Source organism: Oryctolagus cuniculus, chromosome 3 (genome assembly GCF_964237555.1).
Source record: "Oryctolagus cuniculus chromosome 3, mOryCun1.1, whole genome shotgun sequence".
Taxonomy (NCBI): Eukaryota; Metazoa; Chordata; class Mammalia; order Lagomorpha; family Leporidae; genus Oryctolagus; species Oryctolagus cuniculus.
In genome coordinates this window covers 108,365,877-108,387,839 of record NC_091434.1, presented here as the reverse complement: position 1 = coordinate 108,387,839, position 21,963 = coordinate 108,365,877, and the positions used below count along the sequence as shown (strand labels likewise).

Below are 21,963 nucleotides of genomic sequence, written 5' to 3'. Positions count from 1 at the left end.
CACAACAGTGTATAGGGTGAAGAGTAAGTTTCATTTCCATTTCCATAGCTCTTTTGCTCCTCTCCCAAACTACTGCTGTTGTCTGGGGTAACATTTATATCAGCTTTTGGTAGATTCTCTTGGGAATAATTTATTTTGCAATGGGCATTGTGGTGCAGTAGATTAAGCTGCCGCTTAGGATGCCAGCTTCCCAAATCAGAGTGCCAGTTCCAGTCCTGGCTCCTCTGCTTCAGATCCAAGCTAATGCTCCTGGGAAGGCAGCAGATGACGCCTCAAGTATTTGGACCCCTGCCAGTCAATGCAGAAGATCCACTGGAGTTCCAGATCCTTGGCTTTAGCCTGGCCCACCTCTGGCTATTGTGGGCATTTGAGGAGTGAACCAGCAGATGGAAGAGCTCTCCCACTCTCTCTGTCACTATGTCTAGCAAATAAATAATTTTTAAAAAAAGTTTATTTTTTCTGCACACAGGTGCAAACTTTTATTTATTTTCGTATTTTTATTGACATATAATTAATATACCATAAAATCTCCCAATTCAAAGTTTGCAATTCAGTGTATTTTAGTATATTCACAAGATTGTGCAGCCACTACCACCATCCAATTCCAGAACAGTATTACCCCCAAAACAATCTGTTACCAGTTTGCACTTATTCTTGATTATAATTTTTATTTTTGGAAATGAAAGTGAAGCATAAAGACTAATCTTTAGCACTCCTCATGATACCTTTTGTTTTTGGAAAAGAATGATAATGTTGCAGTCACACTGATCTTCCTCTTGTTCTTTTTACCTAAACAAATATCTCAGAGATCTTTCCATACTAGGATGCACAGAGTGGCCCTATTATTTTTAATGGTTCCATGTTATTTTATTTGGATAGATTATACAGCTAACCAGTCTCTGATAAATGGACACTTGAGTTGTTTCCAACTTTTGCTATCATCACAAAAATTGCTACAATAGATATCAGTATATGTGACAGCTTGTACCTACTGAGTATATGTAAAATCAGTCCCCAGAGGTAGGATTGCTGGGTCAGAGGTCTTGGGTGCTTTAAATGTGGGCAGATTTTTGATAAACTAGGCTGCACCAGTGACCATGTCCAGCAGGGCAGGAGACTGCTGTTTCCTCACACTTTCACTGGCAATTAAAAAAAAATTTCTCTGCTGGGGCACATGTTTGGCCTAGAGGTTGACACCAGCATCCCATATTAGAATGCCTGGGTTCAATGCCCATCTCTGGCTCCTCATTCCAGCTTCTCACTGATGCAGACCTTGGGAGGCAGCAGCGAGAACTCAAGTAACTGGGTCCCTGTCACCTATGTGGGAGACCAGGCTTTTGTAGGGGCAGACATTTGGGAAGCGAACAAGTGATGGGACCGTTCTCTGTGACTCTCAAATAAGTAAAAGAATTTTTAAAAATTCTGTGTTAATAGTGATAGGCATCTCATTACAGCTTTACGTTTGCATGTCTCCTATTAAATGTAAGGAAGGATACCTTTTCATGTGCTTCTATTTCTACTGTGGGTCTTCAAGCAAAAAAGAACTTAAATAATAGTGAATTCTTTTAACTTGGCCTTTTAGTTCCTAAACTTCCTCCTCACCTCCCCATCCCACTCACTAATTTCTTCAACCATTTTATTCTCTTGACAAAAGTACTTTGTTAAAGTATTTCCGTGGATTCTAAATGAACTCAAAGGCTTCCAAGCTTTGAGGGGTAATGAGATGTTAAGTCTTGCCTCAGGTATTATTCAATGTTTGAAAGCTTACAAACCGAATTCAGTAACTTTAAAAGATGCTGAGAAATCTAGTCAGAGATTTAGGAACCAAAAATAACTTTTTGCTTTCCTACAAGAAGCTGAAGCACAAGTTTTTGGAAACCACGAGAAACAGATCTATCAATCCCAAAGAAGAGAGTTGACAGCTTTTCAAACTGAGTGGCAAGTTGCCAGAATTTAATTTTCCACTGAGGTTTGCTAGGAAGTTCATGTAAGTATACTGACTCTCAAAAGGATTATGATAATCCCAATTTTGGCAAACAGAGAAGGGAGAATGTTGTCTACTAAACTAATTCGTGGATTAGGGATGGGAATGGCAGATGGCAATTTCTGCAATGGGAGAAGAGTGTATGTTGCAAAGTGGCTCACATCAACAAGCACCACGAACATGTCTGGGTTGCTGGCCAGCTTTGGAGATCAGTGGTGGGTGGAGGGTAAACACTTGGCCTACTAAACAGGACAGGGCTCTAAGTGACTCAGGCCTGCTCCTGAAAAGTGGAACTTACTCAGGAACCAAAACAATGGTTGGTGGTGAGGGTTCCATTCACAGTCAAGAGTGAGATGCTCAAAAGCTGACTGCAAGCTCTGAGCATGGATGGGTAATTGACCTGGATAATCTGTTTGTGGACACTAAGCCACTGCTTTTAGGGGAATCCTTGTAGTTGGTTTCTATGTCTTCTTTTGGAGCAATAGATGAATTCTGTCCACTCCTGCCTAAAAAATGTGGCTGTGGGCATTCTGGAAACTTAATGGGGGATGAGTGGTTTCAGTTTTCAGAATAATGTTTTTCCCTTTATTTCCATGAACCTGGGCTTTCCAAGTCTGGAGGCTGTCTGGTTCAGTTTTTCTACAAAGTAAACTAACACGACAGTGAGAGGGAAAGGAATTCAGTGTCTAAGCAATCTGGACTCTGACTTGCGAACTGTGAGATAACAGATGTGTGTTCTAATTTCCCAACCTCGGCCAGGTGACTCTTAAAGAACTGTGGGCTGGTGTTGTGGTGTAATGAGTATAGCCACCACTCGAGATGCTGACATCCCACGTGGGCGCAGGTGCATGTGCCGGCTACACCACTTCCAATCCAGCTCCCTGCTAATGGCCTGGGAAAAGCAGTGGAAGATGGTACAAGTACTTGGGCCTCTGTCTCCTAGTTTTGGCCTGGCCCAGCCCTGGCCATTGCGGCCATCTGGGGACACTGGGAAGAGAATCAGTGGATGGTAGATATGTATCTCTCTCTATCTCTGTCTCTCCCTCTTTCTCTGTAACTCTTTCAAACAAATATATAAAACTTGAAAAGAAATTTGATTATTTCATCTACTGCCCATTAATACAAGTTATTGTCTTAATATGTCACCTACATACAAATTTATAAATAACACCATATATCTGACTTTGGTTTATATTCATTTTATGAATTACTTTTGCTTCTGCACATGACTGACTACCTTTCTTCGCAGGTACTTTAAGTGGTCATCCTTGTGTAATGTAAAAGAGACAATGGGGCATGTCTAGAAATGGTTGGAGTGGTCTTTTGAAAAATGTCTGTTTAAGTCCTTGGCCCATTTCTTAACTGGATTGTTTGTTTTGTTGCTGTGAAGTTTCTTGATCTCTTTATATATTCTGGTTATTAATTCTTTATCAGTTGCATTGTTTGTAAATAATTTCTCCCATTCTGTTGGTTGCCTCTTCACTTTCTTGAGTGTTTCTTTTGTAATACAGAAGCTTCTCAATTTGATGTAATCCCATTTGTTAATTTTGGCTTTGACTGCCTGTGACTCTGGGGACATTTCTAACTCTTTGCCTGTGCCAATGTCTTGCAGGGTTTCCCCAATGTTCTCTAATAATTTAATGGTATCAGGTTGTAGATTTAGATCTTTAATCCACTTTGAATGGATTTTTGTGTAAAATTAAAGGTAGGGGTCCTGCTTTATACTTCTGCATGTGGAAATCCAGTTTTGCCAGCACCATTTTTTGAAGAGACTGTCAATCCTCCAGGGATTGGTCAAATATAAGTTAGTTGTAGATGTCTGGATTGATTTTGGGTTTTTCTATTCTGTTCCATTGGTCTATCCATCTATTTTTGTACCAGGCTGTTCTGATTATTACTGCCCTGTAGTATGTTTTGAAATCTGGTTTAGTGATTCTTCCGGCTTTGTTTTTGTTGTATAAGATTGCTTTCGCTATTCGAGGTCTCCTATGTCTCCATATGAATTTCAGCATCATTTGTTTCTAGATCTGAGAAGAATGTCTTTGGTATTTTGATTAGTATCACATTGAATCTGTAAATTGTTTTCAGAAAAACAGACATTTTGATGATATTGATTCTTCCAACCAATGAACATGGAATAATTTTCCATTTTTTATATTCTCTTCTATTTCTTTCTTTAAAGTTTTGTAATTCTCATTGTAGAGATCTTTGATATCCTTGGTTCAATTTATTCCAAGGTATTTGATTTTTTTTTTTTGTAGCTATTGTGAATGGGATTGACAGAAGTTCTTTTTCAGCCATGGCATTTTTCTGTGTGTACAAAGGCTGTTAATTTTTGTGAGTTGATTTTATATCCTGCTACTTTGCCAAACTCTCTATGAGTTCCAATAGTCTCTTGGTGGAGTTTTTTGGATTCCCTATATATAGAATCATGTCACCTGCAAATACAGATAATTTGACTTCCTCTTTCCCAATCTGAATCCCTTTGATTTCTTTTTCTTGCCTAATGGCTCTGGCTAAAACTTCCAGTACTATATTGAATAGCAGTGGTGAGAGTGGGCATCCCTGTCTGGTACCAGATCTCACTGGAAATGCTTCCAACTTTCCCCCATTCAATAGGATGCTGGCCATGGGTTTGTCATAAATTGCCTTGACTGTGTTGAGGAATATTCCTTCTATACCCAATTTGCTTAGAATTTTCATCATGAAAGGGTATTGTGTTTTATCAAATGCTTTCTCTGCTTCTGTTGTGATAATCATATGGTTTTTGTTCTGCAGTTTGTTAATGTGATGTATCACATTTATTGATTTGTGAATGTTGAATCATACTTGAATATTAGGGATAGATCCCACTTGGTTTGGGTGAATGATCTTATGTCTTGTTGGATTCGATTGGCCAGAATTTTGTTGAGGATTTTTGCATCTATGTTCAACAGGGAAATTGGTCTGTAGTTCTCTTTCTCTGTTGCATATTTTCCAGGTTTAGGAATTAAGGTGATGCTGGCTTCATAGAAAGAGCTTGGGAGGATTCTCTCTCTTTCAGTTGTTTTGAATAACTTGAGAAGAAGAGTCAGTTCTTCTTTAAATGTCACTTAGAATTCAGTAGTGAAGCCATATGGTCCTGGGTTTTTCTTTGTAAGGAGGGTCTTTACCACTGATTCAATTTCTTTCTTGGTAATGTGTCTGTTTAGGTTTTCTATGTCTTCATGGCTCAATTTAGGTAGGTTGTATGTGCCCAGGAATCTACCAATTTCTTCTAGGTATCCCACTTTGTTGGCATACTGTTTTTTGTAGTAATTTCTGATGATTCTTTTTATGTCTCTGGTGTCTATTGTTACATTTCCTTTTTCATCTCTAATTTTATTGACTTGGGTCTTATCTCTCCTTTTTTGGCTAGTTGGGCCAATGGTGTGTCAATTTTGTTTATTTTTTCAAAACAAGCAGCTCTTCATTTTGCTGATCTTTTTTATTGTTTCAATTTTGTTAATTTCTTCTCTAATTATAATTATTTCTTTTCTCTTACTAGTTTTGGGTTTGGTTTGCTGTTGTTTTCCCAGATTCTGGAGATGCACTGATAGCTCATTTAGTTGGTGCCTTTCCAATTTCTTGATTTAGGCACCGATTGCTATAAATTTTCCTCTTATCACTGTTTTTGCTGTATCCCGTCATTTCTGATTTGTTGTATTGTTGTCTTCAGAAATTTTTTAATTTCTCTTTTGATGTTTTCAATGACCCACTATTCATTCAGGAGCATGCTGTTCAGTGTCCATGCATTTGCATATGTTCTAGTTATTTCTGAGTTGCTGGTTTACAGCTTCATTCCATTGTAGTCTGAAAAGATGCATGGTATGATTTTGATTTTTTTGAATTTTCTGAGACTTGTTTTATGGTCTAGCATGTGGTTAATCCTAGAGAAGGTCCCATGTACTGCTGAGAAGAATGTGTATTTTATAAATGTAGGATGCAAAGTTCTGCAATTATCTGTTAGGTCCATTTGGTCTATAGTGTTGATTAACTCTGCTGTTTCCTTGCTGATTATCTGTCTGGTTGATTTGTCCGTTGCTGAAAGTGTGGTAGTACAATTCCCCATTACTATTGTATTTGATTCTATGTTTCCCTTTAGATCTCTTAACATTTCTTTTAAAAAGCCATGTGCCCTGTAATTAGTTGCATATATGTTTATAATAGTTACATGTTCCTGTTGAATTGATCCCTTAATCATTACATAGTGTGCTTCTCTGTTTCTTTTAACAGTTTTTTTGTTAAAGTCTGTTTTGTCTTACATTAGGATGGCTACACCAGCCTTTATTTAGTTTCCGTTAACATGGAATATCTCTTTCCATCCTTTCACTTTCAGTCTGCGTGTGTCTTTGCTGGTGAGATGTATTTCTTGTAGGCAGCAAATAGATGGGTTTTCTTTTTTAATTTATTCAGCCAGTCTATGCATTTTAACTGGAGGGTTAAGGCCATTTACATTCAAGGTGACTACTGATAAGTAATGACTTTGCCATGCTATTTTTCCATAAATATTCCTAATTTTTACTTTGGATTTCTTTCTACTTTTCCTGGGAGATTTCCTTCCTTTATCTTCTTCCGTAGTTATGACCATGTTTCTGTGTTTTTGTGTGCAATACATCCTTAAGAATCTTCTGCATGGCTGGACAGGTGGTGACAAATCTCTCAGTTTCTGTTTGTCACGGAAGTTCTTTATTTCACCTTCGTTCATTACTGAGAGCTCTGCAGGGCATAGTATTCTGGGTTGACAGTTGTTTTCTTTTAAGACTTTGACTATATCTTGCCATTCTTTCCTAGCTTGTAGGGTTTCTGATAAGAAATCAACTGTGAATCTAATTGGAGAGCCTCTGAAAGTAATCTGGTGTTTCTCTCGTGCACATTTTAGAATCTTTTCTTCTTGTTTTCCTGTGGAGAGTTGATTACAATGTGTTGCGGTGAAGATCTTTTCTGGTCATGTCTATTAGGGGTTGTATGTGTTTCCTGTACTTGGATTTCCCTTTCTTTCTCCAAATGGGGAATTTTTCTGTTATTATTTCACTAAAAGGGCCTTCTATTCCTTTCTTTCCACACCTTCAGGAGCTCCTAGAACCCGTATGTTGGGTCGTTTGATAGAACAGTGTTTTTTAGTTTTCTAATTTCTTCTTGTGTTTGGTCTGACTGTATAATTTCCTGTAATTTGTCTTCTTAATTGGATATTCTTTTCTCTGCTTCACCGATTCTGTTATTAAAGCTTTCCAGTGTATTTTTTATTTGTTCCATTGAATTCTTCGTTTCTAAGATTTCATTTTGATTTCTCTGTAAGATTTTAATTTCGTGGGAGAAATTTTCTTTCATGTCAAGTATGGATTTCATTAGTTTGTGCATTTGCTTCTGATTACTTTTTTTTTTTTTTTTTACAGGTAGAGTGGACAGTGAGAGAGAGAGAGAGAGAGAGAGAGAAAGGTCTTCCTTTTGCAGTTGGTTCACCCTCCAATGGCTGCCGCCACCAGCGCGCTGTGGCTGGCGCACCACGCCTATCCAAAGGCAGGAGCCAGGAGCCAGGTGCTTATTCTGGTCTCCCATGGGGTGCAGGGCCCAAGCACTTCGGCCATCCTCCACTGCACTCCCAGGCCACAGCAGAGAGCTGGCTTGGAAGAGGGGCAACTGGGATAGAATCCGGTGCCCCGACCGGGACTAGAACCTGGTGTGCCAGCGCCACAAGGCGGAGGCTTAGCCTATTGAGCCGCAGCACCGCTTCTGATTACTTCTAAGTAATCATGTCATCAATTTTCTGAATTTCATTTCTGGCATTTCTTCAATCTCATCATCTTCACAATCTAGTACTGAAGTGCTGTGTTCTTTTTGGGGGTGTCATGTTGTGTTCCTTATGCTTGTTTCTTGAATTGGTGCAATTGTTATTCGGCATTTGTGGAGATACTCGTTGGTTTTTCTTCTTCTTCTTCTTCTTTTTTTTTTTTTTTTTTTTTTTGCTGTGGGGGCTTTTATCTTTGGACTATGTCTGAGTGGAGTGTCTAGTTTCAGGGAATATCTAGAGGTGTGTGGTAGGTGTGGCCAGGGAGCTCTGATGAGTGCTCCAGGTAAAGGGCATGTCTGAGGTGACACACCCAGGTTTGGCATGGTAAATTTTTTTTTTTTTTTTTTAAAATCAGAGGGGAGGTTTCATCTTGTCTGTTGGCATAGACTCAGCAGAGCTCCTCTCTATCCCCAGTGAGTATATTATTTGCTTTCTCTGCCACAAAGACCACACAGAGGCTCTGTGCAGTCTTCAGTGTAAGCTTAGATTCCCCAGCAATGTCCCTTGTCAGGTAACCACAGAGCCCTGATCATGTGGAGCCTCCTACAGTGACTGCCCAGTGTCTCAGCCACATCCTGAGTCCTCCCATGCAGCCTTAGTGTTTTCACAGTCCTGGCACACAAGCCTCCTACAGTTATGAGTACCCAGCCCCATGTCTGTTCTCCCCACCGGACTGAGGAGTCTCTGCCTGGCTGGTTGCTGGGCATGGACACAAACTGGCACAGCTGTTACGTATGTCCAAAATGGCGCCTGCTCTCTATCAGCTTGTTACAGAATGCTTTTGCAGGGTGATCAGGGAGAGAGAAAACGTGCCCCCCCCACCTTTGTTTTTTCTCTTTTAGTTTGGCATGTACATTATTCCCATGGGACTCCAAGCTGGATTCCCTTTAGGCTTTTCCTGCAGCTTTTTTGCCAGTGGCTTGGGCTGCTGCAGTCTGGCTTTACCTCACTTTCCAATGCTGGTGTGGAGGCTCTCAGCTGCTGGGGCCTATGTTATGCCTGTCCTCCCACTCCGTGTAGTTACACTGCGTTCCTCCAATTTATATAATGTTTTCTCTGCAGTTTTCTCTCTAACTCTTCCCTGAGACTGTACTCTTTGCACTTTTTTAAAACTATCTTCTAGACTTGAGCAGCAAGCTCCCTCCCTACTCTGCCATCTTTGCTCTGATGTTCTAAGAGTGAAATGTCTTCCTGTGGTTAATAATTGTACCAGGTGTGGCTGGTCAGTGGTCAGCCTCTGACAATGAGCAGGGCTTATGATGAGCAAGATCTGAAAAACTTGATCTCTTCCAGTAAATTTGATCAGATTCTAAATATCTAGTTATGTTATTATGATTTTATGTATAATACTCTCTTAACTTACCAGGATTTCATCAGTGGTTCTAAGATGACTTAGACTCTTTGTAGAAATAACCATGAAAAGTAATACAAAATAAAAAAAAGATGGTAACTCCTACCTTTTGGTACTATCTTGTTTGGTTTGTTGCTTTGAGATCTCTTCCAAAGCAAGGATTGGGCTACAGAACAGCTGCCCATTTTTCCTTATTATCCTTTGTTTCATGGCAGTTAGACTACTCCATTCTCGAACAAACCTCAAAATCTGGCAAAAAATGATAGAATAAAAAGAGTTAACAGCTCACCAGACATCTTCCTTTGAAAGTGAGGCTATTTACAACACGAGAAAACTGATGGTTTCTTACATCCCCAAAATAAACTTAGAGTTCATCAACTTAAGTTTTTTTTTTTTTTTAATTTTATGCAGCTCCCATATCTTTAAATTATTTATGGCCAGTTTTCAAGAGATCTCTTCCAATCCAAAGATTCTCTAGAGGCAAATTTCAGGACACTCAGCGTATGCCCTTAAAGTGCATAGGGTCCAGTAGTGATGAGATCGATGGATGCCAGGAAGCATGCACTCCACCAGCAGTCAATACAAAACTAGTCTTGGGGACAGCAGTCCTGCAGTGGTGATACACTGACAGTGTCATATCTGAGAACTGCTTTGTATCTGATCCCTAAGTTATCACAGGAAAAAAGCCAGCAGTAAATCTGAGACATTTTTATTAGGTTTATCATTACTTACTGGTCAGTTACAAATAAATGGCTATTTTCTGGGAATCTGAGAGCCAGGATTAGATGATACTTAAGAAAATAGCTAACTGCTACATTTTCCTTTAACACGAGTGCTGCTGACCTATGGACAATACTTCATTTCAGCTTGAGAGGTTAAAAAAATCATTATTTTCTTGTAAAAAATGTTACCCTGCATGCTGGGTCCATCTCTGTACATGATGATCCTTCTTAACAGTAATGATAAATTAGTCATAGACTAGAATTAAGGCCTCCTTGCAGGCACTTGGCCTAGAGCTATACACTGGTGATTCTGACAATGAGTTGGGAGTCACCTAACATGGTATCATCCCTGCTGTCTGAATTTGTCACTGTTAGAACTTAGCCCTAAAAGATAAAATGTGATTCTGTCAAATACAAATATCACAGTTGCTAATCCTGTGAATGAGAAATTAAATGAGGTAAGAATGATTCTATCTGCAGAACAGCAACTCTAGGTGTGATCATTTGCCAAGGAAACAGATTTCACATTTATTCTTAGCAATGGGGTAATTATTAGGCACTGCCTAGACTAATGAAAATGCAAGCAGTGATGTGACTGCAACAGAACACAAAGTGTTCTTCTATTAAACTAAAAATGGTCATTAAAATTACTCAATTTTATTTAAAATAAATGAAACTATTTTACTAAAAGTATTCTTACCAGTGAACGATTTTGTTTCAGCTGAAAACTTGCTGGTAAATCTTCCCAAAGGTCTAATTTTATATCCAGAGGGATGAAATTACAGTTCATCGGTTTTCTGTCCTGATTATAGATTAGGAAAATCAGTTTGTCTGTTGTAACTATTTTAAAAGGAAATAATTATATTACGGCATACTATGCCCAGTTTCTTAAAAGATAAACCATGGTGGCACATTCTAGACAAGAGCCCACCCAACATGGCTCCCTGGAGGTACTGGGAGCTGAGCAGAGGAAGCATGCTTTCCGTCGTTCTCTGTGTTCTTCCAGTGCCCACATCAAGGCCAAGCCTCTGCCTGTATCCTGGGATGCCCTGTCATACTCTTCTCTATTGCCTAGTCTTGGAAATAAACATCAAACCAATGCAATTTGTACATTGCAAATCAATACCAAAGAAGACTAGATTCTCAAAATTAACAGCAGCAGAACTACTCCCACATTCATAGATAAACTTCTTTATAATCCTTGAAAATACATCTTATATCAATCTAGGTCATCATGAAATAGTCTGAATTGCTCTCCCCAAACTAGCTGAGATTCCTTTTCTTTGTTACAGGAACAAAAAAAGTAAGGAGACGGAAGACAAATTTGCTACCCCAACACAATGCGGCAATGTTGGTCCCACAGGACTAATGCCAACAGCACCACCTGGAGAGGAAGCAGAACTGCATTCAGGTCCCAACAATCAACATGACATCCTGAAATCTAGGAGTAAAAAGTAACCCTGTACAAGGGTGTAGAAAATTAAACAGGAGTAGAGGCTATTTTTTTAATAAAGGGGAAAAAGAATATGAAATCTATTACATCAACAATAGTTGGATCACATTCTAATGCTCTTAGCAAAAAAAAAAAAACTTTATATTTTTCATAACCACTTTGTAAAAAAAACACACAAAAAGTTGCTATACATTGATTAAAAGTATATATATGTGGTTGTGATATATACTTCTAAATTGTGATTTAGACTTGGGGTCTTGGCTAAATGAAGAGTTTTAATATTATACAGAATGCTAAATGTCTATTACTGCTCTTCTTTTTAGGGGGTATTCCTTTAGGCAGTAAATTCTATCCAAGTTTCTATTTCTAGACTTTACTTCAGCTCTATTAGGGTGAAAGGGAAAGCTTTCATTTCAACTCTGCTCCAGCTGTGAAAAGACATGCCAACATTTCATCTGCTCAGGCTCTCATGTTTAGAACATGACAGTCACAGAATGATAACACCGTATGTAAAGGGATATAGTTATAAAAGAATAGCCATAAAACGCATTTTAGAATATTACAGAGATGCCAAGCAGGTGAAGTGGCCCATGCCACATAGGCTGGGAGGCAGAGTCAGAATATGGGCCAGTGAGTCTGCTGCAGTGAGTCTTGGCAATAAGCACATGTATGCTCCCACCAGAAGGCTGCAGGTTTTCTCTCTGTTCCCCCCAAGGGGAAAAACACTGATCAGATTAACCAGGAGGCAGAGCTTTCACTGCCCAGAGCGAACAGTCGAAAGAGTTTAAGACCTTCTAAATTCCTGCAGTGCTCTTCTAGTATCTTCCTCTTGGCTCCTCCACATTTAAGCTCCTTCTCTGGTCCTGTGATGGCCTGAGAAGCAGAGACTGCAGCTCTTGCTTATGAGGGGAGGTAGCTCAGGCCTGGAGATGCACAGGCGTCCTTGGTGCTCCCCCAGTCTGGCTCACCACATCTCCAGGCTCCATAAGACAACCTGGGGTCCATGCAGGTCTAGAGGATGAGCACTGATTACCAGCTGGCTTGATTGTTTCTGTCTTACGCTGTGATCCCATACTGGAAGCTGCTTGAGGATTTTGGTTGTCATCCTAGCCATCTCCTCTTATTATTATGATGATTATTATTTTAAAGATTTATTTATTTATTTGAAAGCAAGAGTTACAGACAGAGAGAAGGAGAGGCAGGCAGAGAGAGAGAGAGAGAGAGAGGGGAAGAAACATTATCCAGGGGCCGGCACTGTGGCACAGCAGGTTAAAGCCCTGGCCTGAAGCGCTGGCATCCTATATGGGCGCCGGTTCTAGTCCCAGCTGCTCCTCTTCCTATCCAGTTCTCTGCTATGGCCTGGGAAAGCAGTAGAAGAAGGCCCAAATCCTTGGGCCGCTGCACCCACGTGGGAGACCCGGGGGAAGCTCCTGGCTCCTGGCTTTGGATCGGCACAACTCCATCCGTTGCGGCCATCTGGGGAGTGAACCAGAGGATGGAAGACCTCTCTCTTTGACTCTATCTCTCTCTGTAACTCTTTCAAATAAAATAAATCTTAAAAAAAAAAAAAAAGAAAAGAAACATTACCCATCCACTGGTTCTCTCCTCAAATGGCTGCAATGGCCAGGGCTGAGCCAGGCTGAAGCCAGGAGCCAGGAGCAGTTCCATCAAGGTTTCTCACATGGGTGCAGGGTCCCAAGTACTTGAGACATTTTCCACTGCTTTCCCAGGCACATTAGCACGGAGCTGATCAGAAGTGGAGCAGCAGAGACTCTAAACAATGCCCATATGAGATGCTGGCACTGCAGACAGCGCCTTTATTGTTATGCTGCAACACTGGCCCCCTAGCCATCTCCTCTTAACTGAAGATCATTACATGGTATACTACTTATCTATATCTGTATATGGTTTAGTAACTGAAAGTTTGTCAGCACTAACTTATCTTTTAAAAGGCATTCTTCCAATAGAATGGACCATAACTTTAAAAAGTGACAAATATTATTTTACTTAATCTCTGTACTTTTTTCCTTATATACATTAGTTTACCGAGGCCAAGGATTGTCATATGGTCCCTGAGATCCTTTTGGGGTCGGGGGTGGGGGTTCACAAAGGCAGAAATATTTTGGTAACAAAAGTAAGACATTATTTGCATTTTTTTTAGCAGCTACATGACATGATTATCACAACAAACTGAATGCAGAGGAAAGTATGTTTTCCATTAAGACTTTAGAGAAAACTGCTAAAAAATGCAACATACCACCATTCTCATTAAATTGTTTTTGTTTTATAAAATATTATTTTCATAAAAGCATGTTTATATAAATATACAATGGTTTGTTATTGTAACTCTTTTTTTTTGACAGGCAGAGTTAGACAGTGAGAGAGAGAGACAGAGAGAAAGGTCTTCCTTCTGTTGGTTCACCCCCCAAGTGGCCACTACAGCCGGCGCTGTGCTGATCCGATGGCAGGAGCCAGGTGCTTCTCCTGGTCTCCTATGGGGTGCAGGGCCCAAGCACTTGGGCCATCCTCCACTGCCTTCCCGGGCCACAGCAGAGAGCTGGACTGGAAGAGGAACAACCGGGACAGAATCCGGCGCCCCAACTGGGACTAGAACCTGTGGTGCCGGCGCCACAGGCGGAGGATTAGCCTAGTGAGCCGTGGTGCTGGCCTGTTATTGTAACTTTTACATGGATTAACAAATGATTCTTAGGGAAGATCTCTCTATATAACTCTTCCTTTCAAATAAATAAATAAATCTTTCAAAAAAAACCTAAAAAACAAAAAACAAAAAGTTAAAAAAACTAAGAAAGATCAGAAAGAAATAAGAAAAAAATAGGGGTCAGTGTTGTGGTGTAGCAGGTAAAGCCTGCCTGCAATGCCAGCATCTGATATAGGCACTGGAATGTGCCTTGGAAAAGCAGTGGAGAATGGCCCGAGTGCATGGACCCCTGCAGTAATGTGGGAGAAGCTCCTGGCTTTGGTTTGGCCAACCCCTGGATATTGCAGTTGTTTGGGAAGTGAATCAGCAGATGGAAGATTCAAAAAAAGAAATTTTTTTTGAGTTAAAAGATACATTTATTTTAAAATATATGAGATATATTTCACGTATAATATATAATTCATATAAACATAGAAAATTCATTATATATGATTCATATATATGAAACAAAGATAAGAGGTCTTTAGGAAGCTCATATAAATGTATATTATGAAAAAACTATGTATAGATTTCAAAAATTTTTTTTCACTGAAGCTTATCTTTTAATTCAACTTTTCTGTATATTTTTTCAAGTCCCTTTGTATTACAAAAACTTCCTAGAGTTTATTCAACAAGAGGATAGGTGGGTTTAGGCTCCTGTAAAGGTTTAGGCTACAAATGATCAAGGCAGGAGCTAATGTCGATTGTGAGCCATTATGGCCAGGAGCAGTGCTCAGTGTTCTATACAAGTCAGCTCATTTCATCCAGGCAACAAATCCTCCCCACATTTTACAATTGAAGAAACTGAAGCCCAGAGCATTTAACTAATGTGTCTAGGATTACACAGCCAGTAACAGATTTGAATTGGTGCAGCCTGGTTCTGAAGTCTATGCTCTCAGTGACCGTCCTGTTTTGCCTTTATTTATCCTTAGACTTAATATAGGAATTTGAGAATTTGCTCTATAGAGGTGAAGAACTAGATGCCCATCTAATTGTAAAGGAAATTAAATCTCTATTAAAAATAAAAAAGGATTTTTTCCCCTAATGTTTCAAGACACAAAATTAGCATGATGCTTACCTTAGTGTAGAGGTGGATCCGGTCAGTATTCCTACTTGCACAAAACATTAAGGTATCATATACTGGCAATGTGTCTGTGTTCTTCAATTGCTCTAATAAAGAAGACAAAGGAAAATGTGAATGCTTATCTACCCTCTATCTAAAACAGCTTATTTTAAGCTTTTACAGGTTAGAATGGTGAAATAGCTTTCAAAAATATCAATATATTTGACAAAGAGTTTGTATCTGGACTTGAAATAAAAGTAGCACGGTAGGCTGTCTAACAATATATTGACTTATTTGGTAACCAGTTGCTTGACTTTTTTGCTAATGACCAAAGAAGAAACCAACAGATTCACGATTAGCTGGAAGGACATCAGTTAGGCACAAGGGGCAATTTCTGACTATCAAGAATATTTATCATTCTTGAAGTTTAGAACCTATCCCTTTTGCTAAAGTGGATTTAAGTGAGACTGAATGGGCACCATTTTGATTATTGGCAACAATAAAACTGTGCTGAGGGCGAGTTAACTGCCTGATTCCCTGTGGCCTGGAGCCTCACATTCACAACAGGAGATGAGCAGACAATTTCTTTTTTGAAACTCTCTTTCTGTTTAGGCCTTATGCAGTCCATTGTCCAATATATTCTGCAGGAGAGGTTTATCAAAGCAGGTCTAAGTAATAATTATAGTAAACATTTACTGAGGGCATACAATGTGCTAGGTACAATTCTAAGCCAATATATTAACACCTTTCAGAAATAATGTATTTCACACAGAAGGAAATTGGGGCACATTAGCTTTCCAAGGTCACACTGATAATAAAAGGATTTAAATCCAGTATTATGGCTCTGGAGCCTGTTCTCTTAACCTCTGCCATAGCTCCTCAGTGACTTAAAATATATGGTCAGATCTGAAAGTTTGTCATTTTACTTGGAATGTCAACAAGGTATTTTTTCTAATCAAGGCATTGGCTACTTTACAAACTTAGTCTGTGGATGACTTCCATATCTCATGAATTAAAAGATGTATTTCCTCTACACTTTAACACCTCTAAAACTGGCATGTCTCATGGTCAATAATAACAATGGCAATTTAGTCATTGCTGGCCAAGTGGTGACTGCGGAAGTTTCTATCATTGCCTGAGCACACTCAAGTTTAGGCACAGCTACCATACTGTTATGAGTATGACACTACCAGGAGGTGCATGCAGTGTTGTTACTATCCGTATTGACCTGAATTACCTTTAAAATGTCTTCAAATTGCTTTACTCTGATTTATTTGGTATTAAAATGAAAAGTAATCATGTATGACAAAATACTTGGATACAGAGCAGGAGAACACAATATGATAATAAAGACACAAATATGTATCACTAGAGGAATAATGAAAATTTCTTGTCTTTTGGCAGAAGAATCACTGAATGCTTCATGGGACCTAAGAAAAGGAGATCCCTGCAAGTAGAGGAGGCTGTCTTATATTTGGTAACTGAGATGTGCAAAAGGGTTGCCTATTACAGGCCGTGCAATGCTACTCAAGCCCAAAGAAAGTGTCAAATCCTTCAGAACTGGAGAAAGAAGTGTCAAAGCCACACAGAGTGGTATGGCCTGGGCCGTCTTTAGGTATTGAATTGTGGTTTAATTAGCAGAGGTTATTTTTCTTCCTTTTTAAATTGTACCTCAAGTAAGTACAGCTATTGTCAATGTGTCTTCAGATTTGAAAAACTAGGGATTAATGCTTAAAGATCAGAAGTTATTCTCAGATAAAAAGAATTATAACAGCAAGTCCAAATCAGTCAATAATCATTGCAGGTAGCTAACAGCTACATTGGGGAACATATCTCTCTTTTCAGTGCTTCCATAATGTAGAAGTTAATGGTTCAAAACTATAAATGGTGCAAATTTTGATGATACAAGCATCTTTCCAGACTCCTAGAATTCTACTTAGAACAAAACTACAATTCCCTCTGGTTCTAAAAGAGCTAATGTAGACAGAATAACCATTTAACATCGAGCACCTCCTTTGTTTTCTTTCTGCTTGTTTTTCATGGAAATCCTCATTAGCGGGAAGATGGGAAGCATTATCTCACGTGGAGTTCTCAGCTCAATGAGCTGAAAAGTTTAAAAAAAAATGGAAGCAGGAATAGGTATGAGGGAAATGTTGCCATTGTCTGGAATCAATTAGGCCGATGCAAAATTACCAGCACAACAGAATTTCTAAAAGCTCAATGATTTTTAAAAAGTATTTGTAAATACAAGCTAATATCTTACATATGTCTTTACCAAATGACAACAGCTAATATTTCCTTGTCATAGATGAAGATCTCATAGTCCAGTGGATAGCAGTAGCCAGCTGTTGATTCCCAGTCTGATGTTGAATTCACTGTGCCTATAACTGTGTCCTATAACCAGAGCTTCATCAGCTCTTAAAGGTATTTTCACAGCTGGAACAAGAAAACTGGAGTCACAAAGACTCCATGGGAGTCTATACTATCTACGTAAAGGCTATGAAAATTAACAGACCTGAACTGGGCCCACTCCAAGGTATTCTTTAGGTAGACCTTGAGGAATCAGAGGGAAAGAAGGCTAAGAGAAGATGCAAGAAGGATGCCTGGGGCTTGAAATCCCCAAGTGAACATCTGATCTTAAAGTTGCTTGATGCCAAATTGTATCACTGTTTAATAATAACTAATTCAGAAGAAAAATTTCAAGAGTCTCATCCCAACAGTTTTGGGTTTGTTTTTATTACTTTCTGTTTGGTGAATTCTTTATTTAGTAGAGCCTTTGACTATAATGCAAATTAAAAATGTTATCTCAAAACAAATAAATAAGATGTTAAGCTAAGAAAAAAAAAAAGACTATCAAGCTATAGGTAACTATGGGCACTAATGAATAACAAGGACAATGACCAGAAACTATTCATAGTCTTGCAGGCTGGCCCATGAAAGACAGTGATGTACGACACACAGGCTGGTACTTGCTAACCACCACAGTTATAAATAATGAGTGGAATCAACCAAAAAGTAAATAAATCTGAAACACTACATGGTTGGCTCCAAATACAGTCATGATTCATGTCTTGAAATTATGTTCCTTAAAAACTTTTTCTCAAGAATTAAAAAAAGTGCCAATTAAGTATAGCCATTTAAAAAAATAAAAACTGTGTAAAAGAGTAATGATTTGTTACATGACTACTAATAATTTGTCAATCTTGACTATTTTGTCTAAAAGCACCTCCCAAATATCAAAACAACAGCCTTGCTGTGTGAATGGGTGAGGCTTGGTTGAGGCTGGGCAAAAGGCCTGGTGGCAGCACATGCAGCTATTTATCAGTTCTGCTCTGTGTATTACATCTCAATGCCAGCAACACACTCAGCCCTCCCAGCCATCTGCTGTCTAAGTATGCAGTTACAAACGGTAGGTATTTTTAATACACATGGGAATAAAAAGGGCCCCAAACAAGGCAGAGGTTGCAATTCTAATAACAGTATTATGTTCAAAAATACATGGTCATTAAGAGGGGATTTCAAAATGTCTGCAGAAAATGGCATCAAAAGATGAGTTTGGGTGCAAAAATTTTTTGAATTCATGCATTTTTTAACTACAATATGCATTTTCCAGGAGCTTTCTGATGATTCCTTGTATGCCTGGATTTCAAAATTCTTTTGCACCAAAATAAATTTATCTTTTAATTCCACTTTCCATGAGCTTTTTGAAATACCTTCTTATTTGGTTGCCGAAAATGGAAACAGGCCTTCCTGTTACCTGGCTGGAGTGCGAGTCCTTCTGGTCCCTCAAGGTTGGAAGTTTTCTCCTTACTCTCGGTCAACCACTCTTGGTTTGGCTGAGCACAGACTTGGTTTCCACAGTCAGAGCTAGCACGAACTTCTTCAGGTGGGTCTTTCTGACAATCAACTTTCTCATTTTTCTTTTCATCCTGGATATGGTTGAGGTTACCTAGTTGTAGAATTATTAAAATCAAATGAATAATTTACACTTAAAGCAAATTTTAAAAAAGTTACAGCTAGGTCTTATAAAAAGAAAAATGTTAATAACATTTGTTCACTTAATCAAAGCATTTATTGAGAACCTACTATCTACCTAATACACTCCAGGTGCAAGAGAGACAGCAAGGAGCAGGACAGGTCAGGCCCTGTTTGCTGGAGATTCCATTCTAAATGGCAGAAGTTGACAATCAAGTATGTAAATAAACAAATAGAACCGTTTCTTTTTGTAAGAAAAGTGGGGTGCTGAGAAGGCATTAATAAGCGCAAGTTGCTGAGGCCAAGCTCTCAAAGGCGTCTCATTGAAGCTAAGAGCTCTTCATGAATCGAGGACGTTTGACCCAGGGGTCTATAAATTTTTTTTAAGATTTATTTATTTATTTATTTGAAAGGCAGAGTTACAGAGAAAGAGAGAGGCAGAAGCAGAGAAGTCTTCCATCCTCTGGTTTACTCCCCAGAAGGCCGCAGCTGGGCCGATCCGAAACCAGAAGCCAGTAGCTACTTCTGGGTCTCCCATGTGGGTGCAGGGGCCCAACTACTTAGAGCATCTTCTACTGCTTTCCTAGGTCATAGCAGAGAGCTGGATCAGAAGTGGAGCAGCCAGGACTCGAACCAGCAACCATACGGGATGCTGGCACCGCAGGCGGCAGCTTTACCTGCTATACCACAGTACCAGCTCTGACATAAATCTTTGGAAAGAAAAAAATAAATGAAATATTGGTACATATGACATATAGCCTCTCTTTGTCACTGTGCCTTTCAAGTAAACAAATAATAGATCTTAAAAAAATTCATAGAATACCAATTGGTTCATCTGTAAATATGGTAATCTTGGTTCTAAAGGGATATCTGGTGAATATTGATCAAGCCCAAACTGGTACATGTTGCTATAAAAATCAATAAAACTCTAACTATCCACCACTTTGATGGATGTATTGGAATAGGAAAAAAGGTATGTGGAGCATGGTGTGGAAAGAGCTAACATTTTATCTTCCCTATTGAGAAGCCAATTGATGACAGCTAAAATTATAGAGCAAGCTGGTTCAGAAGTGGAGCAGTCAGATCTTGTACCGGCGCCCATATGGGATGCCAGCATTGCAGGCAGCAGCCTTACCCGCAAAGCCACAACGCTGGCCCTGGGGTCTATATTCTTGAGTTAGGTTCTAAATGAAATGGAAGACATTAGAGAGCTTTAGTCAAAGGAATAATAATGATCTAAAGGACCAGCCTGCCTACAGTGCAGAGCGATCACAACAAGGGAGACTATCTGGAGGGTCCAGGGGTCCGTCTGAAAGATGAGGGAGGCTTCTCAGCAGGACGGGAGCCATCAAGTAAAAACAGTTGGAAACAAGATTTATTCTGTAAGTTGTTAGATGGATCTAGTGTGGGAGGTGAGGAAATCAAGGATACTGCTGAGGTTTTTAGCATGATATAGGGAAGACTGGAAGGGAGAAGATTGGGTGTTAGATATGGTGGTGGTGATGAATCAAGAATTCTATTTTGGAAATGTTAAGCTGGAAGTTCCCACCAGACATCCACGGAGAGATGTTACGCAGGCCATGGGATACATCTGCAATTCAACTGAGAAAGATTAAGCTGAACAATATGAGTTATTAGACATTTAGGATAAACTGTAGATATTAAGAACAAAGCACAATGTTACATATTGACAAATACTAGCATTCAACACACTATATAAAATTTTCTCTAATAGTCTAGAGATTACATTTGCAACCTTTATAGACTGTTAACATTCTAATGCTGTTCCTTGAATTTTTCAGATTCTACCTTTTTCTCAAAGTGCTAGATGAGAAGCATTATTTAAAAATTTAGATGAATTAAAATTAATTCTGATTTTCAGTACTTTTGGGGTATACCCATATTAAGGTTAGAATCATTAAACCAAAATGTAGTAAAAAAATCTAATAATTATGATTTTTAAATACAATAATGTTGCTGCTACTTAGGATATTTCTCTCACATCAGATGGTTTTATATTCACAAAAGGTTGTTGTTTTTTAAGTTTCTTGACAGGTTGCTTATTAAATAATCATGGACTCAGGAACTATCATTGTTGCTCTTGGTAATTCAAATGAAAAATCAGAAATATGAAACCCATATCAAACTATAATTTTTGTTGCTAAATCACTTGATATGTTTAATAGGAACTCACATTTTATAGTTATATCTTATTTTTTCTGTAGTAGTGGGGAATTGCATGAGATCATGCTAATTGTGACAGAGATGTTATATGGAATAAGCTTGTGGTTATAATCTAGTTCATAGAAAACAGGTGCACACATTACAAATAAAACCATCCAGATGGCGAACCTGTCAATTTTCGTAGCAGCACTCAGAAGTGGAAGAGGAAAGCCTTAGTCCTGATTACATTTCCCTTCAGATCAAAACTAAGAGAAAAAGCAAGGCTGGTGGGCAGGAATTGCAATATTATGATTTATACCTTAGTTGAATTTCGGTCAAAATCAATATTCTCACAAATTAATGTATGATGCAAAATTTGATTTGAAGAATTAGTACCATTGATAAAAAGAGAGGAGTACTTCTAGTTTTCCAAACTGCTAACTTGGCATCTTCTATTACCATAAAAATGCTTTCTAAAATTGGGAAAAAAACACTAATGCTCTTTTTCTTATGACAACCAGGGGTATTAAAAATCATTTGAGAATCTAAACAGCAGAAAATGGTATGTCAAACTATAAAAACATAATTGAGATATGTTTATGATTTTGATCCTCAAAACAATATTTTAGAAAAGAATAAACTTACAAAACAGACATCAAATTGGTTCTTAAAAGATCTATAGAGGAATTTTTATGATTTTCCAAGTGAAAAGGAAAATAGGGCACAATTCTACTGACTGGGTAAA

General features: G+C 38.7%; 1 protein-coding gene across 14 annotated transcripts in view; it reads right to left on the bottom strand.

The window, feature by feature from the left end:
• Nucleotides 1-21,963, bottom strand: part of ZRANB3 (zinc finger RANBP2-type containing 3) — a 303,637-nt gene that overhangs the window by 9,703 nt on the left and 271,971 nt on the right. For all 14 annotated transcript variants that reach the window (XM_070070992.1, XM_070070995.1, XM_070071000.1 and 11 more), the window contains 4 exons: nt 18,838-19,029; nt 15,096-15,187; nt 10,567-10,668; nt 9,251-9,393 (listed from right to left, as the gene is read on the bottom strand). In XM_070070992.1, the coding sequence (XP_069927093.1) occupies nt 9,251-9,393; nt 10,567-10,668; nt 15,096-15,187; nt 18,838-19,029 (529 nt within the window). The remainder of the gene's footprint in view (nt 1-9,250; nt 9,394-10,566; nt 10,669-15,095; nt 15,188-18,837; nt 19,030-21,963) is intronic.